This window comes from Hyaloscypha bicolor (genome assembly GCF_002865645.1).
Source record: "Hyaloscypha bicolor E unplaced genomic scaffold K444scaffold_190, whole genome shotgun sequence".
Lineage (NCBI taxonomy): Eukaryota > Fungi > Ascomycota > Leotiomycetes > Helotiales > Hyaloscyphaceae > Hyaloscypha > Hyaloscypha bicolor.
The window spans coordinates 153,569-177,849 of record NW_020194692.1 but is presented as its reverse complement, the minus strand read 5'-3'; the positions used below and the strand labels follow the sequence as shown (position 1 = coordinate 177,849).

Below are 24,281 nucleotides of genomic sequence, written 5' to 3'. Positions count from 1 at the left end.
TCTCGACCACGTTGCTGAGAACATCCTTGCAGAGCTCAACAATAAGGACACTTAGAAAAAATTAACTGCCCAGTTGGCCCTACTGAGAGATAGAACGTTAGCAAACTCCTCGACTTGTATGTCGCAATCGAACTTGCAAGCCTCACCACTTCATTTAAAGTCAATGTCGTGGCACCGGAGTTCTGCAAATCGGGTCTGTTGACGAGAGAACCCGGCGCGCCATGGGTATTGACCGCACACTGAGCTCTTACAGGCCGGGCAATCCCAGAGGGAAGCGAAAGGCTTGTGGGCGCAGCAGTGTGGGGCCTATAAGTTTATGGGAAATATTTGGATCCATTAGAAAATTACGAGGTTTGTCACTAGCAGTTCTTCTTCGCATAACTGAGGATAAGTTGATAACTGACTGATTCCTACAAGCCCGGGGCACTGGTTACTTCCGAGGAAGGCACGATGGTAAGGAAGAAGTTTGGAGTGAAATATTGGGGGTTCTCGTCAAACATGCACCATAAATTTCCCAAATGGCGCCTGGGGGACTTTGATTTGTTCTGCTTGTATGTTTGGCTTGAATTGTTTTAACTCTCAAGCTGCTGTGCCTCGTCCCATGTCTCTCGCCCTACTTCATTGAACAAGGTTCACACCTTGCATAAATTACCAAGCATATCCTGCTTACATACATACGTATTAATTTTCGGTTTGAATTCGTGCAGCCCAATCGGTTCCACACTCGGCGAAGGAGTCGGGGCACTGCACGCCTCATAGAGAAAGTCGGGCGCATCATCAGGGGTCTGCGGATGATCCAAATAGCCTGCCTCCAGCTGCTTGAGTCAAGCGTTGGCAATTTTTGGGTACTCAGCGTTACATTTTCAAAGTTGCAACGAATTCCAGTTGCCCGAGACAAACCGTGCGTGAAGGAGATTAATACTTAAAGGCTTTTGTCACCTCCACTCACCTTCTTCTTCTTATCAACGTTCGACCACAATGCTCAATTGTTTTTTGGAACTGCGAAGCGAGCCAGCTAAGACGGTGTCTCGTCCTCGACTTCCAGAAACGAACTATTCCTTGCTACCCTGCGTTTCGCAATAAAGTTCAAGCCGTGTGCTAAATTCGTTTATCGACCATTCAGAGGTCGTTACAGCGGCTGGTGTGGAGGGCAACTGCTTGTGTTCAGGGGTTGCAGAAACACCACCAGGCCGAAAGCTGCTAGACCGGTTTTCGTTGCACAATAGGGGGAAAAGGCGAGAAAAGGCTCGTGAAAATCGGCCAAGGGCCGACACGCTAAACCCCTTTGCGCCGGGCTGCTGCGCAGCAGGAGAGAGATCGTCGATCAGTCGACTCTGTGGCTCTCTCGGCTTGACTGCTCAATCTGCAGCAAACGGAAGATTTCAGTCATTTTCCATTGTGATGATAGACAAGACAGTCATAAGCATGGCGTTGGGGTGTGAAACCCCTGCAATTCCACAAACATCTTTAACGGGTTTCGTTTCTATATCTGCATTTTAGACTACTGCGAGTTCAGGTAGCATCAAAACGGCATATACGGGAATGAAGTCAGGCCGCCACGTCGATCCACTCATAATCCCCCTCCGCAAACGGTTTGGCCTCGGTGTCTCGTCCCCGAAGTTCTAAATCTCCACCACGTACTGAGATCCCATGCTAGGGCAGATGCCTCGTCGCATGTAGAGTTGTCTGGCGTCCTACCCACACCTATTTCCTTACCAAAACAACGGTCCTTGTCACCGCCAGATGATTACTGGGCACTTCACATCCGGATTCAATCCGGAAACAGCCAACAAGACGGCCTGACAGCGAGGCAACTACAGCCCTGGGGCAAGGCGACCAAAACCGACCTTCACCGCCTTTCTCTTCGGTGAGTTTTCTCTATCTAAGCCCCCTAGCGAACTGAGGCTCAGCGGGCTTCTCAGGGCGAACCCCAAGCACGCAAGCCTCACCCTTTTGCGCGCAGTCAACACTGCCAAATGTGCATCCTTATACGTAGTAAGTTAGCCTTGGCGGTGTTATGGTTCGGCAGGGCGGCAGCGACGACCCAAAGCGTTACCGCTCATGAAAGGACAATTGTATCTGAGAATTCTTGTCAATCCAATTAACAGGCGCCGCGCATGATCCCGACCTCTTGGATCCGCGCATGCGGCGCTTCTTGTTGGTGGTACAGGACACTCGGTGCTGGCAAGGAGACGGCTTTAGCTATTCGACTATCAATATTCGACACAAGAATGACTTGGGCACCAATATCACACACCGGTCAACCATAATCGGCATTGATCCCAATGGCATACTTAACGGTCTGTGCGGGGAAAGGCATACGTGGAGCCTACGATGAAAGACTATATGTACAACCGTTTTCTTCCACATTCGGCTCTTTAGTATCACAACATCCGTCCTTCTCCTACCTTCCACCTCGCCATGGCCTACCAATTCAACACTGTATTTCGTGTTCCGTGCGAAATTGATGGTTGTGACACCGATTTCGCGCGCTTGGCAGATATGCAGCGTCATGTCAAAGAGCATCATGGTAGCCCATTGCTCTGTCCTGAAGCCGGCTGCAGCTGGCGTGGGGCAAAGCGTAAGGGAAGACTGGAGAATCATCTCCACAAAGCACACGCAGATATTCACAAGGGTGAGCTCCTCAGTGGCGCTCTGCAATCCTCCCTAATATTATCCAGGGGTTGAGCTTATCGTTCCCGATGATTTCGGGACAACGTCCCCGGAGCCATCTCCGTATGTTCTTGCAGAGGTCACACAGGTTTCCCAGCCTGAAGCTCAGGTGACAGGTCAGTAGATAAGCCCTCCTTCGTGGGATTCAGAATTGGAAGACCTTTTCTGATTAAGTCTAGGGTACGTCGGATTCAATGCCGATTCGAGCGATCCACGAACATCTGCTCTTCAAACCGACTCCAGCTTCTCTGTGACACAAGACACCTCAGTAGTCTTACCTGAAAGTCAGGGTGAGGGCAGCGGAATCTTCCCAACCCCATGGAATGCACCTCCTCAAGACGAACGAACTTTCGACCAAAGCCTCAGCGACTATCAGCTTCCACCGGTCCTTCCGGCCGATGCGTCTACAGCAAATTTGCATCCCCCTCTCATCTATCCCTACTCGGAAAATCAGTATGCAGGGGCCATTAACGAACAAGAAACTCCTAGCCATGTGCCACAAGCCCCAGGGAACGGACATAATCAGAATGAAAGGGGCTCTTATTCCTAATGAGAGTCTCCCCAGCAACTGCACCATAATTTATCAACACAATTTCAGAGGCCGCTGTTATTGAACTCTGGATGTTTCAATGTCGCAGCTTAAGGCTGTGATGACAAGAATCCTCTCGAGGCGCAGATTCAACATCGCGCATTTTGGATCAAAATATAGTGCAGAGCTCAGCAAAACAGAATCAAGATAGCTCTCCTTTATAGATTCCACCGTATATGGATAGAAATAACCCCTCTCTTCTTAGCGTTCCTGAACCATTCTCTAGTGAAAGTTATTATACAACCCATTCTCAACAGTTTGAGGGTTCTTGCGAAAGACCTAGAGGACTTGGCCTCTCACGCAGCCCGAATCGACACCCTACACGGGTAGTTCTGTGCCGGATGCGCTGCTCCCTGCTCAATCTGATATGCTCTTTCTCCCCTATATGTCTTCGGTCCCTTCCTCGGATTCAACCCATCCCATTCATCATACGCATCCTTGAATTCGAATTCTCTTGCAAGGTGGGCCAACACCAGCTTGATTTCCGTCATTACCATCCCTTCGGCAATGCAATTTCTGGGCCCGTGTTCAAAGGGTCGCCATGCATTCTTCACGGGATACAGCTCGTGTCCGGGTTCTACCAGCCAGCGCTCGGGGAGGAATTCGTCGGGGCGGACCCAGTATTTGGCGGAGCGTTGCATGCGGTTGTGCAGTACCCACACCATTGCGCCGTCCGTTGGGCAGATATTGCCTTGGTCGTCGGTGAGGTCGACGTTCTGGTTTCCTTGACGCATCGCGCTTGCAGGAGGGAACAACCGCAACGTTTCCTTGATCACTCCAGTGGTATATGGGAGAGAGTTGATAAGGTGCGGTCGCAAGATGAGCAGGGATGAGACAGCAGAAACATCAGTCCCAAATACAGAGTCGTGCTCAGCACGTATCCTTGCAAGTGCATCCGGGTTCTTCGACAGAAGGTGGAAACAGTAACAAATAGTGCTGCTTGTCGAATCATGGCCCACGAAAACAAACAGTCGGATCTGCCTGATTGCAAAAGTTCGAAAGTCTGGATCAAGCTTCTCTGGTACGGTTTTGGCGTCCTTTGGGAGGTAGGCATGCAGCACGAGATCGATGACTGCTTTGCTTCCGACGGTCTCGGGAACGTTTTTGTAGTCTTCATACCGCTCGTCCAGGAGTTTGCCGATGTATTGGTTCATTTTGCGCCCATTTGACCATTCCATGTACATTCGAGCGAAGTTGAGAAATCCAAGTGGGTTCACCTCGGCGCCGGCTTGGTGCCATCGGATTTGAGATATCATGCAGTCAGCGAGCGTGTTGTATCCTTTTTGAGCTCCCAATTTAGTGTTTCTAGTTTCATCAGTTTAAATTAGATTGGTTTGGGGAAGAGTGGTGAGTCCAACAGAAGAGTTTTCCCAATCATGTCCATCACGAATCGCAGGGTCACGAGATCTAAATAAAACATTTCACCATTCCCAGCTAGGCCTCTCAAGGTTTCTGCGTATGTTTTCACTTCTTCGATCATTCCTGCAAGATGGGAGTTAAAGTGTTCGTTGTTGAACCCTTTGGTAAACACAGCACGCCACGGCCTCCATTCGGGCTCGCTCATGTCAAACATATTCAATCCACCAGCGATAGGTTTGAAAAAACGACGGAGGATATCTGGCCTCGATGTTGCAATGTTGTAGTTGGTTACCATAGTCGCTGTAGCCATGGGCGGCGAGAAAACCCCCAGGATTACCCCACTCAGTGGCCAGAGATCTAGATAGAAGGCACCTTCTTTCTGGAAATGTTCTCGATGGATATCTCCAAAGACATAGGTATAATGGCAGTCCTTTGGCACCTTATCGAGCATGGTTTTGAGGTACAGCAAGTGACCAAAGAGAAAACTGTGGCCAGGGGCTACGGGCTGCATGTTGTCAGACGAGAGTCCAGCAGTTAGCGAGGGGGGCTGCATACAGCACCACTTTTCTGCATTCGGATGAAGAGCATTCTTGCAGAATAGAGTCTCCTGTAAAAAGACACAAGGAGGGTGAAGCCCACCAGGAGAACGGCGGCTAGAATTGGCTGCATGGTGGGCGGCAGTTCATAAGCTCTTTTCAAGTGACGGATGCAAAAGATATAAAGAAAAGAGTGTGCAGAAGTTGCCTCTCTATCTCTATGGAGGACTGCTGACGTTGAATCACGGGTTGAGTATCTAGATGCACCAGACTTCAGGGGATGTTTCTGAGGAAATATTTATGCGAGGCTGACAGCAATGCCGGCGGCCCGCTTTTTAGCCGCTTTTGCGCATCCCAGACACTTAACCGAGTACGCAATCTCCATGGTGATTGGTTCCTCGTAGAGCCCTCCAATAACACGAGGCACTTTGACGGAGGACCCCTGTACTTTAGCGTCCATGTTCCACAGGATTATTGGGTTGTTCAGAACGACTTGGCAATAGGGTTTGAATTTGGAAACTTCAATTTTGCCTGGGCCGAGCAATGTAGGGGCTATTATGAAGTGCCTCACAAAGGTTAATAATGTTGAGGTTCTATTCTTTTGATTCTTCGAACTTCTGGAATTGTGTAGACCTCCCTCCGCGTCCTTTTAGCCAATTCCCTATCTCTTTTACCTGAGCTTTTTCCGGCTTCATGTACTGTCTTTCCATCTCTCACAGTTACCACAAATTCTTCCTGTCTGAGCCCTTGGAGGAATTTCATTCAAGGAGTATGGAGAGTAAACCTAACTCCCACCCCAACGTGACCGAATTCCCATAAACAAAAGTTGAATTGGTATTTACTCATGTGCAATCTTTTATTGAGCATGAAGGTAGAGAATTACGTGCAATACAAGTGTTCTCCTGCAATCTTCCCAAAGAATTGAACTTTAAGATGTCAACGATTGCCTCCTTTGTAAGGCAAATCCGCCTTTCTGTCGAAGCGTTGCCTTAATAGTGACACGCACTAGTTGCTTGTAGATATTACCAGTACAGTGGAGGCAAATGTGGCGTCATAAAATTTGTCTACTTCCCAAAAAGCAAGTTTACAATTGTAAGACGTGTGTTATTTTAATTCCCCTGCGGTTTCTGGACCTTGCTTTTCTGACTTCCTACAACCTCAGTCAGACTGCGCAGCTCTTTGATCGCGGCAATCCTCAATACCGGCTAACCTGCTTCTTCATTGTAGTCGACTTCTTGCGGTCTAAACACCACTAACCATTGACCAACCAACCATTAACCGACCAACCACCAACCAACCAACTAAGCACTAACTAACCAACCCGTCGTTAATTAAAAAGATGTCTTCCTCCACTAGGTACTTTTCGCAGTAATAACGGTCACAAACAATGAAGCATTGATAGTCACTCCTCAATTTTTTAGGCGAAGGCTATCATTTCCCCTCACCTCAATGCAAGGAAACCGCCGACACGGCACTAGAACAGAAGTCCATCACGCACATTACGACACTATTCACCGAGCTGAAGCTGAAGCTGATAGACAACCTGGATGGCGTAAGCTCCACTTGTCCCCGAGTTGCCCGCAAGCTATACTGTAATTTTCACCGCGAGAAGCTTCATGGAGGTAGTTTATTTGTCTGCGGGCGGCAGCAAATACACCAAGAGAGGCACCACATTGGCCAACTACCTTGTTAAATGGGTTCCTCGAGGTATCACTATTACCACTATAAGGCCGCAAGTATGTCATCAAGAAGACCTGGAGCAAGCTGGTTAAACAATGGATGGTAGAGGGGGAACTGCAAGCTCTATAGGAGGCGAAATACTGGCACGACGGTCTTGGGGAGGACGATTATGAGTCGATCGTTGAGGATTGCATGAGTGTCCTGCCAGTAAATGGATTCAAGTGCTAGGACCGCCCAGATGTAGAGGAATTCATCGATGAGGAGCTTCTTGAAAAGGCTAATAGTTGGGAGAGAGCTTGTAATTCGTTTGATCTATATACAGCAAGAATAAGATGATGACAATGAGTAAGACGAAATATTATGTTGCTGAGTTGCCTCAATTGACAAGGCGGGTTAGTTGTAAATATTTACTAGCACAAGCGAAAGCAATAGGTAGCCTTAAATTGTATATTGAGTTGCATGTTATTTATCCACCTTCCTATTCCTTGACATTCCACTTCCCACAACCTCATTCCGACAACCCAACTCTTCCACTGCATCATCGTCCGGAGTCAAACACCATTGCTATACGAGTCCTTTACAACCGGCTTCATAGCGATCGGACCAACTCCAACTCGGTGCCACTGACTTCCACCCACCAATACCGCAATACTACCACAAAGGAGCTTCCTACAACGGAGGAGCTTCCGTAACCAAGGCTTCTGCAAAAAAATCACTAACTCTTCGTGCCAAGAACAACGGCTGGCCGTCCACTTCCTTCCGACGTTGGGTCTTTAGCAATCCTACTTCGATATCTGACATACATCGAACCACAAGAGCCTCGACCAAGGCAAAGACAATCGAATCAATAGTGAAGGATGCAGCAGCCAAGAAAGGGTCTGGGAGCAAGGAGGAAATCGAGGCAACTCTCAAGGCCAAAGAAAGTACTCCTTATCCCTATTCCATCAAAAAGGAACAAAAGTATATGGTCTACCATCTAACAAACAAAGCCATTCCTCATATCACAACCGTTCCTCCCGAGACCAGCTTCAAGATCTTCGGCTATTTGGGCCCCGTAAACTCAGAATATCTGGGAGTCACATGCAAATCCATGCACGGTTTCCATCGCGAGAAAAATACGGAATTTTCAAATCGTCGACCGATGGTAGGGGATACACACTCGCACACGGGGATGAGAGGTATACCAGACTCGTCGAGGGTTCTGTGTATAACATAGAGGATGAGGAATGGAAGTATGAGAACAACCTTCCGAATAGACTCGATCCCATAGAGGAGCATTTCGGGGATGACGATGATTCTGAGGAGGAAAACTCTGGAGATGTAGACTCCGAGGATCGAGTTTCTGAGAATGAAAGATACTGAAGAATAATTATCCGAGGCCGAGGCTGAATCCAGCGATTAACATCGAGGGATAGGGGTAGCGTGGTAAAGCTTGGCAGAAACCATGGAATCCACACCACAAATTGACTGGAGTGGAAACCGAAGGACTAATTGCGTGGTAGAGAATGTAAATTTCACAACTATCGAGCGCAAGAGTTAATTTAACCCTTTATATATTAACTTGGTGTCATGCGCCATCTACGAAACCATCAAGCGAATCCTCATGATTTTAAGACTCCGTTTTCTCCTCCCCTCAAGCATCCATAGCCTTCACAGTATTTAACCCAGGAAACTCTCCTAGCGTTTGGTGATTCGCCATTAGCATCCTCCCACACATTATATTCATGCCCGTCGCCTTAATCCCACACTTCTGCCTCTCAAGTGTATCCTTAACTTGCACCACCGTCGTATCCTCACTCACATTCTCGACCGCAAATATCTTGTGTCCCCCTCTAATAAGTCCTGCATACTTCGATCTTGTCTGCAAAATAACCCTTAGCGTCCTTCCTGCCACTGCGTTTGCGGGCCCAGCAGGACCAGCCTGTGGAGCTTGCGCCTGTGCAGGTCTCGGAAGAACAGGCGGACGAGCAGCACGCTGCTGCCTCAGCTGGTTGACCTGAAGCCGCAGCGCCTGGAACGCAGCCTGCAGCGGATCAACATCATCCCACCCCTCCAGCCACTGTGCAGATACAACTGGCTCCTGCCACTGGGGCAACGGCGGACCGAGGGTTGTGCCCAGCGACGTCTGCCACGTGCGTACTCCCTCCGCTGTCCGCTCCACCAGTTCCCGAGGGAGGATCCGGTGCGCGGGCGCGAGTAGCAGGCATTCTGCGATGAGCGAGCGCAGTTCTCTGCTGTAGAGGGAGCGCGCCCCTTCTTGCCCGTCTTGCTCTTCGTCGAGGATGGAGCCGACGGTGAGGCCACCGGTGGCGAGACGGTATGTTGCTTTGGATTGGTAGGTTGTGAAGTTCTGCCAGTCTGGTACCCTGTTGGGAGGCTTGCGCATCAGGACTTGCATTATCAGGCCGATTTGCTAGATGTTTGTTGCGGTGCCGTAATGGGGGTCGCGGACCATGGGGTTGAAGATGTTGGAGAAGAACTGCGAGTGTTAGGTTTCGTCCCATTTGCGAGATGTGAGTTGGGGGGCTTACTCCTGTCCATGGCCGTGAAGAGAAGGCGTCGTGGAATATGCTGGTGACTTGCTCCTGAAATCAATACCTTTAGCAATATCTTCTGGATTGATATCAGAATAAGCTAAACGTACTGGTGCATACCAAGAGTACGTGCTATAATATTGGTATTTCTTCAAATACTTCGCGTCCTGAGGCCCTGTTGTTACCTTTTTCGATAGCCCAAAGTCGTTTATCTAAAGAGTAAGTCCCGTATCGATCGAAGAGACTTGCGGGAGAGATCTACCTTATACGGAGGTTGATTCCTGTGCTCGTTATCCAGAGCTTGATCCCCAACCAAAACTGAAGAAGTTAGCTCTTCGGTTGCCTTCAAACGACCTTTCCTCCTACCATTGTTTAGTTTCAGGTCGAAATGAACGAGTTCGCCATCCGTCATGTATCTTTCGCTTTTCGGATCCTCGCTTCCATGATGCATGACGAACGCTGCTCTCGCCAAGCACTGGAAGATACACCAGAGATCGTTTTCCGCGACGTTCCTTGGACTACCAAAACACGTTAGTCCTTGCCAATAGAAGAGAAGGGGCACTTACAGGTCGTAATACCTGTCCAACCAATCACTCAAGTCGCCTCCGGGGCAGAATTCCAGGTATATGCGTTGGATTAGTCCCCAGCCCGTGTTCGCTGGCCCTGCTCCTCGAAAAGATGTTTATACATCCTAACGATATGAGGCGTCTTGACCCTCGCGAACTTCGCGAGCCATACAGCTTCGGATTCCAACCCGTCACCCCATATATACGCAGGCCCTAGACCCGCAAAATCAGTTCCCACCACCCTCAAGAAACGAAACCTCAGGGAAAATCGAGAAATCTGCCTACCTACCAGCCCGCAGCGCCTGATTGACAGCAACATCCGTCACCGTCTTCTGCCGCCTATCCGCACCCTCATACGTCCAGTGCCCAACAATCCCCTGGCCGCCCTGGCCCAACACCTTCTTCCCGGCCCAGCCCTTGCCGATCCCATACTTCCAGTTCCGCTCCGACGCCAGCCATTGATCGCGAAGCGCGTGCGTGGGTTTCATGGCTAGTCTGGCCTTCTCGTATGCTTGTATGTTCTCGAAGTCGACGACCCAGTCGTCGCCCGGTGAGCTGATGGGCAGGCCTGGGAGGAGAGCGGCGTCGGGAGGGTCGGGGAAGGTGTCTGGACGGGGCGTGGGTGGCAATGGTGCCGGTTGAGCCATTTTGTTAGCTGGTGATCACTTTCTCTCGGGTTATGATGAATGTAACTGGAACAAGCAAGCGATTGATGGAAATTGGCGGCGGCACTAAAATTCCTGAGAATCTGATTAGGAAAGATGAGGGCTTCGATTGCTTCAAGTCGAGATCCATCAGTGATGCGTGGCTTCTTTGTTCGGTCGACTAGACAATCGCATTCATAAAGTTTGAAGACTATTTCTTGTCTGCGAGATGCCGCTTTTAGAACATTGCTCCTTTGTTCTCAATTCGAGGTGCAGATGCGATATTTTGCCAATGACAATGAGAGAGCAACGAAAGCAAAGACGACTGAACTTAACGAATTGACGAAGCAGATGCTGAGAGTTTGAATCGATAAGACCAGGAAATATCACCACTTTGGTGCACCTGAATTTGTAAAACAATTTACCTTACTATGTTGTAACCCCACATTCTGAGAGGGGATAGTTGAAAAAGGGGGGAGGACTCCCGGTGATTTCGCTTACTGAGCACTTGTCTTTTTGGGGACTCGACCTCTCCCTTATCATTCAAAGCCCCCATCCCCCTTTTCTGTTTCTTTATCACCACCATCCCCCTCTTCCTCTCCATCCTCCCCTTCCCCATCATCCACACCCCTGACCTCCACCTCCCAAGCCGCTTCCGCCACCAACACACTCTCATCACTCCTATACCCCTGCAACCTCTCCCTCTTCTCCCTCGTCCACTCCCCATTCGCCCCTACACCCGCAACCAGCAAACTCAACGCCAGCCTCCTCGCCCTCTCATCCGGACTGCATCGCAACAGCCCCTCCGTCCCCTCGAAATCGTCTCCCTCCCTCTTCCACCCCGCACTCCACCCTTCGCCCTCGATCTCGCCACAAGCGAGGACGAGCGCATCAGCCGTGAGGTCCGGCACAACGCCCACCAAATAGCCCTTCAACTCATCCCACGGCAGCCCCTCAAACATAAGCTTGACCCTCCTCTTAACACTCAACCTGTCCCTCTCCAAAACCCCGAGGATCGCCCGTGTCACGGGCCACAGATGTCTCGCCTCATCGCGCGGGCTGATCTGGCTTATATATGGAACATCGTGGACCCGGATAAGCAATTCTCGATCGCTGGTGAGTTCTTCGTAGAGGTGGGCGATGAGCGGGGTTTGGGTGCGTGCGTAGGTTGAGAAGAGGGCGCGGACGGTGCAGGAGACTTCGTCTTGGTACTCGGATCTTATCAATTCAAATAATCTCGGGGATAGCATGGCTTCTGGATCGCTGAGAGGCATTGAGTTTAATCGCTGCAGGGTCTCAAGTCGGACTTCTGGTGCGGGATGGGAGAGGAGAGTGAGCAGCAGGGAAAGGTGTTTCTGTCGAGTAGAAAACGACATGCCGTCCACGGGGATGGATATGACTCCCTTCGCGACCTCGGGCTCCGGACCCCCTGCCGCATGAGTAAAAATCGCCCAGGTTTCATCTCGATCCAAGTAATTCCAAAGTGCTCGAAGCAGTGCCTTCCGGACAGAAGCGTGGAGGTTCGTCTTCTCAGCCTCAAGAAGCCACTGAAATGCCTCCTCAGCCTCCAGATCGCCAATCAACCTCACCGTCTCTTTCGCAACCGTGACTTTCGTACTCGGCACCGCTTTCAAAATCTCGAAAGCTTTTGATTTCGGGAGGTCGCGAAGAGCGCTGCGGAGTGCATAAATCGCAATTCGTCCCCTGTCATCTCCTAAAGCGTCGATCAGGGTTGGAATGCCCTCCGAGCTATCAAGGCGTCCGAGGGCCTTGAGCGCCGTTTCTTGAACAACTGGCCGTCCATCTTTTGCAAGTGTGATGAGATGGTTGATGTCTACGGAAGGTAAGCGGCCGAGTTGCCGGATATAAGAGACTTTCTTGTCAGATGTAACGTCTTCATCTGCTATATCCTTCAGAATAATCTGCGCGAGAGCTTCCTGTTGACCTGGGGTCCAGCGCCAGAAACCGCCTCGGAGCTCGTTCAGTGCATCTCTTTTGCGGGTATAAGAAGGCGGTGCGTCGATCGGGTGGAGATATGGAGCCAGGAGGTTCTGATACCGGTGATGGATCTTCCTGACTATGTGCCTCGAGCCAGCAATGTCTTTGTTCTCTTTTGTAAGAATGGGTATGATATCGGTCCAGAAAGAAGCGGGGTGCTGGAATTTGTAGATGGCTTCCATCATCATCTCATGGCTGCGTTCCATCTCCGGGATCTCGAGGGTTTTGGTGCATGTCGAGAGTAACTCGGGCCAGTACTCCATGTACTCCTCAAAAGCGCGAGCGAGAGTCGTAAGAGCAGCAGCATCTTGCTTCCTCAGGAGATTCTCGAGGGCAGGAGACATCTCTTCTTGCACCACGCTCATCACTTCTTTAATCGGCACCACACCCGAGAGTCGCACTCGTCCGGGAACAGCACCTCTTTCTTTGACCACCAACGCCATCTGCCGACTCGCCCACCTCGGGTGCACAGAAAGCACACCCGCCAAAAACTCAACCAGCAAATACAGCGCTATCGTCGCAGCCGCCGAATCCAACGCATTCCGTACAACCTGCGTCAAAAGCCCAAGATGACCCTCCTTGAACCTTGCGGCGGGAATACCTTTCAACGCCCTAAAGAACTCCCGTTGAATCGTAGCCGGCTCATTCTTATGTCTGATAATCAAATCCAATGCGTCTTCGATACGCTCACTGTCGAATTTAGCTGCTTTGATCTGGCGCGAAAGCGCTTCGCTCCGGATATCAGCGTCGCTGGACCGGAGATATGGTTTCTGTAGCTCTATGGCTTCGTCCCATGGCAAAAGGGAGATATACCGGATGCGTCGGTTGGGGTTAGTGTCCAGCCATTTCAGGTTCAGGTGTCGTCGTGCTTCTGCGATCCTCTCCTTGGTAGGGAGGTGCTCGGCGATGTCCCATTCGAGGACTCCATTCTCGTCCCGCCAGGCCACACGGATCAGTTCATACGCAGGCAATTTCTGCTCCGTGGTCAAGTCAGGGAAGAGAGGGCCTTCGAGGAGTGATGGGTAGCGCTTCGCCAAAGCGAGAAATTGCTCCAGAGAGAGTTTCCGCCACAGTCTTTCTGTTTGGAAGGTGAAGATGTCTGTGGAGAGGTCGTCGGCCGCGTTGAGGATGATATTGATAGCTTGTCTTGGACGACGTTTCAACAGCAGGGGCTCAGGCCAGCCGATAGGGAATACCGCAAGTGGTATTTTGGGCATCGATTTCCTGACAAGGTCCAGCGCAAAGCCGGTCGTGGCGTCATGGGAGATCCATTGCGTGAAAACATGCCTCAAGATACGCTGCAGCAAGACATCCCCTTCTTCGGAATCCTCAATCAATCTATGCAGTGTTTGCTGAGCAAGTGCCGGGTGGCATTTCGCAAGATGGCTCCAATCCAAGAGCGAGAAGTCATCCACCAGGTCGGGCAAATGCTTCTCCAGGAGAGCCCTCGATCCAAAAGGCAACAAGCACCTCCAAACCTTCCCATCCCCTCCCCGCCCCTCCAACCACCGCAAGAACCGCTCAATAACAGCCTCCCTCCCCCGTCTCGCGCCTAAATTGCTAATCCTCCCCACCGTCCCCCTCTGCAGACTTGCCGGCACGACTTTCAACGCCTCGAGGAGCTCGTCGTCGGTCCCGAGCGAGACGATCAAATGGATGGCCTGCTTCCTGAGGACGTGCGAGGGGGCGGAGAGCAGGTGTTTGGCGACGGCGAGGTCGCCGCTTCCGTGGCATGTTTGGAGGCACAGGAGCTGTGTGTAGGGTGGCCCACGTGACAGGGTGGAAATCAGGGCCGTTGTTGCGGGCGAGGTCTTGGATTTGCGGCCCAGTTGGACCATTTGCCGGACTCGCTCGGAGTGGGTGAGGGATTCGTATTGCGGGAGGAGAGCCGAGAGGTCTTCGTGGTCCATTATGAATACAGTGAAAGAAAGTCAGGGGCTGGTCGTGGGGAAGTGTTGGATGGGTGAAGGGTTGAAGGATCAGCGGTAGAGCGGGGGGTAAGCTCAGAGAGTATATATATATGGTGATACCTTGTTGGAAATCTGAACTTTGGAATGAGAAGAAAGGAAAACTCAAGTATAAAATGGGTGTTTTCTCAGAGTCATCGAATGCGCCTGCGTCAATTGGGGCTGATACACGTAAGCAGCTGAATGATGGTGCTGCACTACGAGCTAAAAAAGGGGTAAACGGGCAACTCGGCAAGCCGTCACGTGGAGCCCCTTAGGCCTCAAGTCTGGGGTTATTTTGAACTGAGAGCAGCTTCGTCTGAGACTGTAAACATTTCGCTTAGGTGTATGTATTGTATTCGTGTATAGACACTTAATAGAACTGGCGCCAATTGCTTGGGGTAATCTACTAATCTACCTGCTCGCAGTATAAACACTCTTATCCACCCGCAAAAGCGAGTACCATGCAAATCCCAGACTATGCAATCCAACACCCACATAATGGACGCAACGGAACTCCGTTCTACGCCTGTGAAATCTAGACTCTAGATACGGACGCCATTTACCGCATGCCCATTCGGCAAGATGCCCTCCTTCGCCAACACATCCTGCGTAACCTTCTCCAAGCAGCCCGATGCAGCTGCCACGAAACCAAGATATGGCTTACTCGGCATCAAGACCCGAGATAAGTACTCAGGGTGGAACTGGACGCCCACATAGTACGGATGATCCTTTAGCTCTACGATCTCCATTCTCTCGCCCTTGCCATCCTTGCCGATGAACTCGAGACCAGCGTCGTGGAGACGATCGATGTAGTCTGGGTTTACTTCATATCGGTGGCGATGACGCTCGTTGATCTGCTTGACTTCGCCGTAGAGTTGGCGGAGGCGAGACCACTCTGATCCTTCCTGGAAGATTGTGGGACGGAGACCGAGACGCATCGTTCCGCCCAGCTTCGTTCTGTCGCCTTCGGGCATAAAGATAACGACTGGGTCCTCGCATTGCTCTCCATCTAGCTCTACAGACCCTGCTTTAGGGATGTCGCAAACGTGACGAGCGAACTCGATGACGGCGAGTTGCATTCCGAGACAGATGCCCAAGAATGGAGTCTTTTGCTCTCGAGCCCACTTGGCGGCAGCAATCATGCCTTCCGTGCCTCGCTGGGCAAAACCACCCGGGACGAGGATTCCGTTTGCTGTGCAAACTTCGTGCCAGGCTTTGTGGAAGGCGGGAGTGTTGCTGAGGCGGGTCGATTCTTCGAGATCAGAGGACTCAACCCAGATGAGGTTGAGCTTCTTTCCGCAACGCATGGCGCTGTGCTCGAGCGCTTTGATGACGGAAAGGTAGCTGTCGTGGAGAGCGGTATATTTTCCTACCAGGGCGATGGAGACCGTTTCATAGAGGCGATCTTGTTGCATGGTGAGGCTCTTCCATTCGGTCCATGTGGCTTGTCCACGGGCGACTAAGCCTTTGGTTTTTTGGATATCGTCGAGTTTAAGGATTTCGCCAACCATCTTAACAAGACCTTGTTGCTCGAGGAGAAGGGGGACATGATAGGTTGAGGGGACGTTGTGGACTCCGATTACTTGCTCTGGTTCGACTTGACAGAAATTAGCAATCTTGTCCATCGTGCTTTTCTCAAGCTCGACATCACAACGGCATGCAATCTAACACAATCAGCATATGCCTTACAACTTGCCATGCCCACTTACGAGATCTGGAACAAGACCAGCACGTCCAACATCCCGAATGGCCTGCTGTGTAGGTTTCGTCTTCTGCTCTCCCTGAATAACAGGAACGAGCGAGACATGAATCTGGAGGAAATTGCCTTTCCCAGCTCTCCGCTTCAACTGTCTCATAGCCTCGATGAACGGCGCGCTTTCGATGTCGCCGACTGTGCCTCCCAACTCAATGATACACACATCCGGCGTCTCCTTCGTGTCATCGACGGGGATTCTGGCAACCCGTTCAATCCAGTCCTGGATTGCATCCGTCAAGTGTGGAACAACCTGGACCGTCTTGCCGATGTACTTGCCAGCACGCTCTTGCTCGATGACGTGTTGGTAGATCTTGCCTGTGGTGATGTTGTTCTCTCGCGTGAGGGTGATGTTGAGGTAGCGTTCGTAGTTGCCAAGGTCGAGGTCGACTTCACCGCCATCGTCGAGGACAAAGACTTCACCGTGCCTGTGGCGCATTAGCCTTGCCCCCGTTCTGCAAGGACCCAGAAAACCTACTCGGTGGGAGCCATAGTGCCAGCATCGACATTCATGTACGGATCAATCTTGATCGAAGAGACGTGCCTCGACCGTCAGCCATGACTCTGCGCGGCCCACTGCAAAATACTTATCTTAAGCCCGATCGTCTTCAGCAGCAGACCGGTAGAAGAGGCTATTCTCAATTAGCCTTCCTTCTCCTCTCCGTCCCATTCGCACATTGTGCGCGGATTCTAGGGCACACGTACCAATGACGCCCTTTCCAATGCCAGAGATGACACCTGTAACTCGGTCAATACACATCCAATTTTCGCCAGAATGGCGCAGGGACAATACTGACCTCCAGATACAAGAACGTACTTCATTTTGGCGATTTTCTCAAATCTCGTGGTGCCCTTGCTGGCTTCTGCCAGAGGGAAGGAGAGAAGAGAAAGATTTCGTGTCGGCGGAAATCTTGGTGGGGGAAAACTCGGCTTGGTGTGGCTAGTCCGTTTTTGGCAGACGCGACCTGGTACACCGCGAAGCGTGTTATGGTGGGGTTTGAGTCACTCACCGATTTAAGAGGCTCCGACGTAAAGATTGTCAATATAATAAATTCTGTTCTGTGCATTAAGACCCGCGCGTCACTTGTATGACAATCTCTATACAGGCGAACCATGTTGTGCCTGGGTATCATGCATGCAGTAAATCCACTCATCACTCCTAGCCAGAACTCCCTCCATAGCCTTCCCAAACTGACCCATGTATGCCCAATGTCCAAATCCTTTCAAGCAGACCAAATGCACCGCCAAAATACCGCTCCAATCGTCTCTTCGTGACGTGTAAAATTGTGCATCTCAAGAGAAGATATTTTCACCGCTTCGGTCTCTTCGCCGCCTTTCTTTTCCGGCCCTCCTCGAGCTCGTCGTCGTCATCATCATCCTCGTCATCGTCATCGTCCCTCCCATTCTTCCCATTGCTCTTGGCATTCCCTTTCTTCACAGAAATCAAGCAGCCTTGATATTTCAACCTCTTTGTCAACTCGGTGGATGCCCTCATTCCACCAAAGTCCTTGGCGTTGTATACATGGAAAGTGGCGCTCTTTGCTGTGCTCCGTACCGGCATTGAAAACCCCGGCCCCATTTTGGAAGGATCTAGACACACCAGACTGAACTTCAAGCTGTAAACGCCCGGTGTCCTGACGCTCAAATCCGGAAAGCAAAAGAAACATCCCTCAACGTCATGCTCATCATTGCCCACAAAAGGGGAAGCAACCAAGGTGCCCATCAACCGCCGCTGCTGTCTTTTGTCTGTTGTTCCAGGCATTGCTGTGTCATCCCTGTCGTTGAGAGGATCCCAAAGTGTGCAATGGACAACGGCGTATGGTTGTCGGAGCAAGGCCTTCAGCTCCTCGGGTGTGGCATTCGGAGCGTCCACGTCCATTTGTAGAATTGGTGGTGGATCAATGACTCGGCGGTCCCGCTCTCCAAAGCCGCAGGCTCGAGCTGCGAGTGGTTGTTGACGCATTCGAATTGTGAAGTTCGGCTTCGGAGGCTCAATTGTTGGGCTAGACTCGTTAGCTTGCGTTCAGTGGATTCAGTGTACACAACATACGTTGGAACATCACTCAAGAGTCCTGATATCGGCATCGATCTGGAAGTGTGGCCATGTGAAGTGTGGCCCTGCGAATTGTAACTCTGTGCAGACATCCGCCGTTCTGGCTCCGACATATTTGAAGGCCGACGCAAAGGCTGGCAAGCTTCTGGCTCCCTCGGGGGAGATCGAGTTTTCATCTCCTCATTCTGCCCGCTTGGCATTGACGTCGGCGATGGCCTCCGTGATTTATCCTGCTGCCTCTGCACGATCTTTTTGAACTGCCTCTGCTGCGGAGGCTGTTGAGTAGGAGAAAGGCGCCGTGGAGGGAATGCCAGCGTGTGCTGTCCCGGTGTGGGGACCAACATCGACTCTGTCAGATTCTGCGCAAAGTGTGAGTTGAGACGAGACTGGGGTGGTTGATAAATATGATGTACAGGTGCATTGGGGTCCCTCTCGCTCAACGACAGTGGGTGTAGTGGATGCTCTTTTGTCATGTTGTAAGGCGGCTGGAACTGCCGAGCGAGGAAAGATGGTGAAGGTTGATGCAGTTCTTGGGTTGGATCGTGTCTGAATAACGAGGACATCGGGGGCAAGGTCGTCGAGCCCGGAAGCCTGCTGGGTTCACCACGTTCTGCTCCGTATGGATATGCCTTGGGGGGAGGAGGGCTTCCATGGCCCTGGGATGCACCGGACAAGGACATGACGATAGCTTCACGAGGAGCGAAAGAAGGTTCCTTACACGATGTAGGACTTCAAGATGCAGCCAGGCTTGAAGAGATCAGATGTGGCAGACAAGACAAATCGATTACTGAGCTATGTCAGCGAGTACAGCGCACCTCGGCCACGAAGGTCTTACTTGTATCAAAGGATCATTCCCGGGCTGCATGAATGATGGGATGCCAGGACAACTTCCAAAATATATGCCTCTCCCTCTGTATCCCGGTAATTACGCAGGCGGGTCGCGAATGGAGGAAACGTGGGGGGAGATGTTGGAGTAGATCTCGTCCCAACTTCTGACAAAGTGATGCTGGACTTCAAGCGATGCACAGAAGATGCACCAGCCGGTCGGAAAGTTCGAGGAATTGATGCGTGCTTGTCGAAGACTGAAGGAGCTCGAGGGCCTCGCGCCTTGATGTGTTTGGATGCGTGGTCGATCGACGATGGCACGGAAGGAAGACCCACTGGTCAACGAGCCACCCCCCGATAAATCACCCTCCCTTCCCGGAGAAAGCAACGAGGGACGATCCGGTGGCTCTGCGAATGCGAGGATGGCGCAGGATTCTCGTTCAATTCATGGCGGGTGGCAATGTGGGCGAGCGGATTGGCTACCAAACGGGTGGGTTTGAGGCTGTAGACTCTTGGAAGGAAAACTCGAGGAGCCGGCACAACACAAGACAATCACCACCACGATCGGAAATGGGGGGGGGGAGGGGGGTTCGTAGGTCGAGATGCAAGAGGTCTGGGTGGGGGGATGTGACGAGTGGGCTGGCTGCCGGTGCGGTGTCTGCTTATGAGGAAGCCAATGCTTGCTCGGAGAATTACAGTGTTGAACTTTGAAGGTAGAAAAAGGAAGTAGGTTGTGGTTCTGGTTGTGGTTGTTGTGACTTGTGAGAAGAGACGAAAAGCAGGAGACGACGGACCAGTGCGTGCAGCGCGTGCAGTGCGGAGCAGCGTACGGACCGGGGCGGCAGACAGCTGCCTGCATGGGGCCCATGCTTGGCTTTGGGGGGGGGGGGGGGGGGGGGGGGGGGTGGGGGGGGGGGGGGGGGGGGGGGGGGGGGGGGGGGGGGGGGGGGGGGGACGGAGGGCAGCCAACAATAAAGTAGAAGCAGCGCCAGCCTGCAGCGGATGCAAAGACTCGCGAAGGAGGGCGAGGGTGAAGCTGAGGCCAGCGAGCGGCGGCGGCGAGCGAGAGACAAGTGCAGCATTGCAGATGGGGGCCACCAGATGCAGATGGGCCCAGAAACCCGGTGGTCGACCCTCACAGGCCAGGGGTGGGTGCGCTGTGGATGGGAGCAGCGCAGCTTGGTGGCGCTCGAGGTTTTTCTCCCCCGAAGCCCTGGAGCTGCCTGCGGTTGGGCGGTTGGTGGTTGGTGGTTGGTGGTTTCGCCTGGCCTGCTGTCAGCCTGTCCTGCTCTCCTGTTGGCCTCTGGACAAGCCCTGCGTACTCCCGGGCTTTGGATTGGGCGACGTACGTCTGAACGAGTGAAATACTGGGGCAGCAGGGCAGCAGAGCAGCAGAGCAGCAGAGCAGCAGGGCTCCGGGGGCGCGGCGAGATTGAAACTGTGGAACGAAAACGAGGCGAAGGAGGGGGAGTGACTCGGGAAGAGAGCAGCAGCAGCAGCAGCGGCAACCAGCAGCGGCAGCCAAGGCCAAGAAGGCTCTCCCTGATTTTCGGGAGCTTCAACGAAGCGATGCTCCCAAGGAGGGCAGGCGAGTTGCGAGTGCTCGGTAGGGTAGGCCTGCTCCGTCAACCCGGATGGACGTAAAGGAGATACTTTCTCGTCGTGCCGCGACATTATTATTTGTACAGTACGGATGCGGAGGGAACACTTTCTACTTGTGCCGTGACACTTGCACGGATGCAAAGGGAACACTTTCCAGTTGTGCCGCGACCTTTGTGCGGACGTCTTCGTTCAACATAAACTGCTCTGCTCTGCTCTGTGTGCTCTGCTCTGTTGCCCTGTGCTTCACCACCACGATGCTGCACGGCAGAGGCTGCTCCGCATCAAGTCCGGCATCACGACGCACCGCACAGAGAGCCGCCCCCTGCTCGTCTCCTATTCTCGAAGGTCGAGAGAAGTCAGGCCATTCCTTCGCTCGTAGATCACGTCTAGTGCAGGATCGTCAACTTGAGGCCCCTGTGCCAGACGCCCATCACTATCTCTCATTGGACACCCGGCTCCCACTCGACCAGGCGGCCCTGGCGACTGCATCGATGACAAATCGACCGAACGTTTTCCCTGCGAAAACCTTCAAATCCCCAATTTCCAAACTCCAAAACCACCAGCATCCGCATCCGGCCATTGGTCGAAAGCCCGGTGACGCAGCCCGCCCCCTGGCCCCTGTCCTGGAAGCTTTCGAGCTTCTTTTCTTCCCCGCCAACGCGGGCCAGAGCCGAGTGGCCCCACCACCAATGCTTGCCGTGCTTGCTTCTTTCGTGCAGCGGAGGCTGGCTGGCTGGCTGGCTGGCGGGCGGCTGGCCGAGCCCTCGGTTGCGATGCGAGTCGGCATCCCGATCCTGATCGCTCCGGAATGAATGAGGTTTCATGGCCCTGCTGCACCCTCGCCCCGGATTGCAAGCTGCAACTCATTTACCGACAAACAGCTGGAGGCTGCCTGGTGGAGACTGCAGAGCGGAAGAGTGGACGGACACTGGACAGCCAATGTCGGCGACGCGGCGGGTTCGGCGGGTTGACTGAAGCTGTTCAATCTCAGAGAAGTGCCGGTATATTATCTTGCAGCAACCGCAGCACAACTTTCGTGGACTCGTGGGCTCCCCCCTGACAGCTGTGACCTGTCCTACGGAGTAAGTGTCCTTGCGAAGGATATGATTCCTTTTCTCAGCTTACCACCACTTTGCTCTCTTCCAGAGTCCAGACGAATCACAGCAGCACCCATCCCAGGCAAAACCGCTGTTACCGTGCTGCCCCCCCCCCCACGAAATGTCTCCACAAAGACACTGGTCTCTGTCTGGGACGGGCGTGAACCCCCCCCCCAGAGCCCAGCGAAATCCGCTTCTTTTTCTCCTGGACTTCTTCACGCTAATCCCCAAGTAGCCGAGGAGGCGCTGACACCTGGATGGCACATTGACAACTCCTGGAACACAAATCTGGGATTTCGACGGGTCACGACTCACAAAACATGTGCCGCACTTTCTGCTGCAAGCGAGCCGCAAACGGTATCGTCCACGGTTCTCCTCCCGTGCCAACTGCAGCATCTCTCCAGACCCCCCCAGACTTTGTCACCCCGCGAGTCGCCACCTCGTTTATCCTTCATTCTACATGACTCGAGTAAAACTGACTACAGTACTGCGCCAGCTCTGTGAAGCTGAATCATCGTTCGCTGACCCCGAGGACGGGTCACAGTCCTTCACACCGTCACACGGCCGTCATTTCCTCGAACGGATGGGGGGCAACGATGCTTGCTGCGGACCGGACCACGGAAACCGGAGGCTGGGTCGCCCACATTGAAGATCCGAATTCCTGGAATCGAGCACTGTTTTGTTCCTGGAGGACGAACGGGTGTGCTGCAATGGGCCTTGGGGCTGCCTCGGGTGGCCACACCAGTGACTGACCAGTACCCGCTTTCGGCAACCCTGGGGGCCTCTTCAGCGGCCGGCTGTTCCAGGTTGGTTGAGTGCCACTGGCCACCCCAAACCAGAAAACGGGGTGGTGGTCAGACCAAACCACACTCACTTACAGTAGCTCACAGTGGCGAGATTGGAGATGAGGCGGGCGCCTGCACAGGATCGAGATCAAAACTTGGAATTATTTGGCCTGAAAAGAAGCAAGCCATCCCGCATCCCTGCAGTTGCGAATTCCTGGTCAAGCGACGACGGATCGTCTGTACGAGTGCGCCACCACCCTCGGATCCCCAGCCTTGAGCACACAGTCACGGTAGAGTAGGACACGAGCGCGAACCCCATTGGATGCTGTCCGAATTGGCAATTTTGACATCGTCGATGTTATCTGATTTTGAGATAACGTGACTTAGAAATCTCCACCGGCGTCCATATCTAGCCCGAAGTCGCCATCTTTCTCATCCCAATTTATCGAACCTGGAAGATTCCCCAGAGTCGAGACGATCAGAGTTAAGGTTCGGGTACATCCGCTGTCAGCCTATCAGTCTCCATGGGGCCCCCCTCGAATATCGCCACGAGACCATCTTGCCAAGAGACTGTGTTTGCCAGATCAACAAATCTCCGAGAACCAAACTTGCCTGCCCACGCGACGATAAGTCCACGACATCTGTTTGCGGCAGTTGGTAAACGGCCATTGGGGACGCTCCAGACGAGCAAACAATCTCAAAAGCCTGTTCCGGTTTGTTATCGGCGTTGGTTCATCAGCCGGATTCAGAACGTGCAACCCTAGATCGCACACAGATCACAGGCATCCTCAAACACCCAACCAAGAATCCTACGCCCTCTCTGGCACTCCGCCAGCAGCACAGCTCCGAGGCATCGTGATCTGAAATCAACTCTATCTGGCAAAACCGGCACGAGATCCTCCGAACGACCAAGCCAGCAACTCCATGCAACCCAATTGCAACCTCACCCCCTCCCCCGGAAAAGCTCTCCGCAGCCTGCAAATACCCATCCACCTGGGCCAGCTCGAGGCTTTCACTGGGATAATTAAGCCGCAGCCGTTACACGACAGCAATCATTGGGGTCGGAAACCGGGCTGCTGGCGAGCCTGTGGTTCACACCATCCAGCACCCTGCGGACGATGCCACGGGACGGCAGAAACGCAATCTCATTCAGGATCACTTTGGACCCCCCACATGGCTCGGCAGGCCATTTGGGTCTCGGCCCTTTCTTTCTGTCTCGCTTTTCGGCCCTTTCAGAATTAATCTCACGATCTCAGTACAGTACTGTCGCACATCTTTTTCCAACATTGTCGTCTTCGGCACGAGTTCCCCTTACCGGGTCTTGGCTCCTGACAGCAAATCGCATTCCTACTGAATGTCATCGAATCGAGGCTTTCCATGCAAGTGCAGGAGGTTTGCTCTCCAATTGACATGCGTCACTTGATGCGAGTTGTCATACATGGAGATCGACGATGAGGCTTGTACGACGTCGCTTGCTTCCGTATATTTAAAGTTAGAACTTAGACCCCAGAAACAGGGCGGTGTGGCACATGGCTCGTTTGAGTCTGATCCAGATCTCGATGTTGCTGTGATGTTGGCCAATTGCTCGGTTAAGACTGGAGAGTGATTGTGAGGCTGGTGATCGACGTCTCCTCTTTA

At 52.4% G+C, this 24,281-nt stretch overlaps 8 protein-coding genes across 8 annotated transcripts; 2 read left to right on the top strand and 6 right to left on the bottom strand.

Moving 5' to 3' along the window:
• Positions 1 to 2,421: 2,421 nt before the first annotated feature.
• Positions 2,422 to 3,223, top strand: K444DRAFT_638601 (uncharacterized protein; the record flags this gene model as incomplete). Its single annotated transcript, XM_024884282.1, has 3 exons — positions 2,422 to 2,635; positions 2,682 to 2,789; positions 2,853 to 3,223. The coding sequence occupies 3 exons, from the start codon at positions 2,422 to 2,424 to the stop codon at positions 3,221 to 3,223; spliced, it is 693 nt and encodes a 230-aa protein (XP_024726468.1).
• A 335-nt stretch (positions 3,224 to 3,558) lies between these two features.
• K444DRAFT_549024 (sterigmatocystin biosynthesis P450 monooxygenase StcS) lies at positions 3,559 to 5,132 on the bottom strand (the record flags this gene model as incomplete). Its single annotated transcript, XM_024876418.1, has 2 exons — positions 3,559 to 4,567; positions 4,621 to 5,132. 2 exons carry the CDS (start codon positions 5,130 to 5,132, stop codon positions 3,559 to 3,561), a joined length of 1,521 nt encoding a protein of 506 aa, XP_024726467.1.
• Positions 5,133 to 7,178: 2,046 nt separating this feature from the next.
• On the top strand, positions 7,179 to 8,199 carry K444DRAFT_712466 (uncharacterized protein; the record flags this gene model as incomplete). The annotated part of the gene is made up of 3 exons (XM_024888278.1): positions 7,179 to 7,229; positions 7,433 to 8,015; positions 8,054 to 8,199. The coding sequence occupies 3 exons, from the start codon at positions 7,179 to 7,181 to the stop codon at positions 8,197 to 8,199; spliced, it is 780 nt and encodes a 259-aa protein (XP_024726466.1).
• A 271-nt stretch (positions 8,200 to 8,470) lies between these two features.
• K444DRAFT_638598 (uncharacterized protein) lies at positions 8,471 to 10,584 on the bottom strand (the record flags this gene model as incomplete). Its single annotated transcript, XM_024884281.1, has 5 exons — positions 8,471 to 9,250; positions 9,482 to 9,583; positions 9,634 to 9,889; positions 9,938 to 10,034; positions 10,227 to 10,584. The coding sequence occupies 5 exons, from the start codon at positions 10,582 to 10,584 to the stop codon at positions 8,471 to 8,473; spliced, it is 1,593 nt and encodes a 530-aa protein (XP_024726465.1).
• A 288-nt stretch (positions 10,585 to 10,872) lies between these two features.
• Positions 10,873 to 14,700, bottom strand: K444DRAFT_622642 (uncharacterized protein). The gene has a single exon (XM_024882142.1). It carries the CDS (start codon positions 14,487 to 14,489, stop codon positions 11,121 to 11,123), a length of 3,369 nt encoding a protein of 1,122 aa, XP_024726464.1. The 5' UTR covers positions 14,490 to 14,700; the 3' UTR covers positions 10,873 to 11,120.
• Positions 14,701 to 14,860: 160 nt separating this feature from the next.
• On the bottom strand, positions 14,861 to 17,153 carry K444DRAFT_622641 (CTP synthase). Its single transcript, XM_024882141.1, has 6 exons — positions 17,079 to 17,153; positions 16,987 to 17,019; positions 16,873 to 16,913; positions 16,760 to 16,821; positions 16,238 to 16,709; positions 14,861 to 16,192 (listed from the first exon to the last, which is right to left on the bottom strand). Exons 1-6 carry the CDS (start codon positions 17,101 to 17,103, stop codon positions 15,071 to 15,073), a joined length of 1,755 nt encoding a protein of 584 aa, XP_024726463.1. The 5' UTR covers positions 17,104 to 17,153; the 3' UTR covers positions 14,861 to 15,070.
• Positions 17,154 to 17,319: 166 nt separating this feature from the next.
• Positions 17,320 to 18,693, bottom strand: K444DRAFT_622640 (uncharacterized protein). The gene is made up of 2 exons (XM_024882140.1): positions 18,332 to 18,693; positions 17,320 to 18,284 (listed from the first exon to the last, which is right to left on the bottom strand). Exons 1-2 carry the CDS (start codon positions 18,676 to 18,678, stop codon positions 17,591 to 17,593), a joined length of 1,041 nt encoding a protein of 346 aa, XP_024726462.1. The 5' UTR covers positions 18,679 to 18,693; the 3' UTR covers positions 17,320 to 17,590.
• Positions 18,694 to 20,184: 1,491 nt separating this feature from the next.
• K444DRAFT_622639 (uncharacterized protein) lies at positions 20,185 to 20,848 on the bottom strand. The gene has a single exon (XM_024882139.1). The coding sequence runs from the start codon at positions 20,831 to 20,833 to the stop codon at positions 20,435 to 20,437; it is 399 nt and encodes a 132-aa protein (XP_024726461.1). The 5' UTR covers positions 20,834 to 20,848; the 3' UTR covers positions 20,185 to 20,434.
• Positions 20,849 to 24,281: the final 3,433 nt, after the last annotated feature.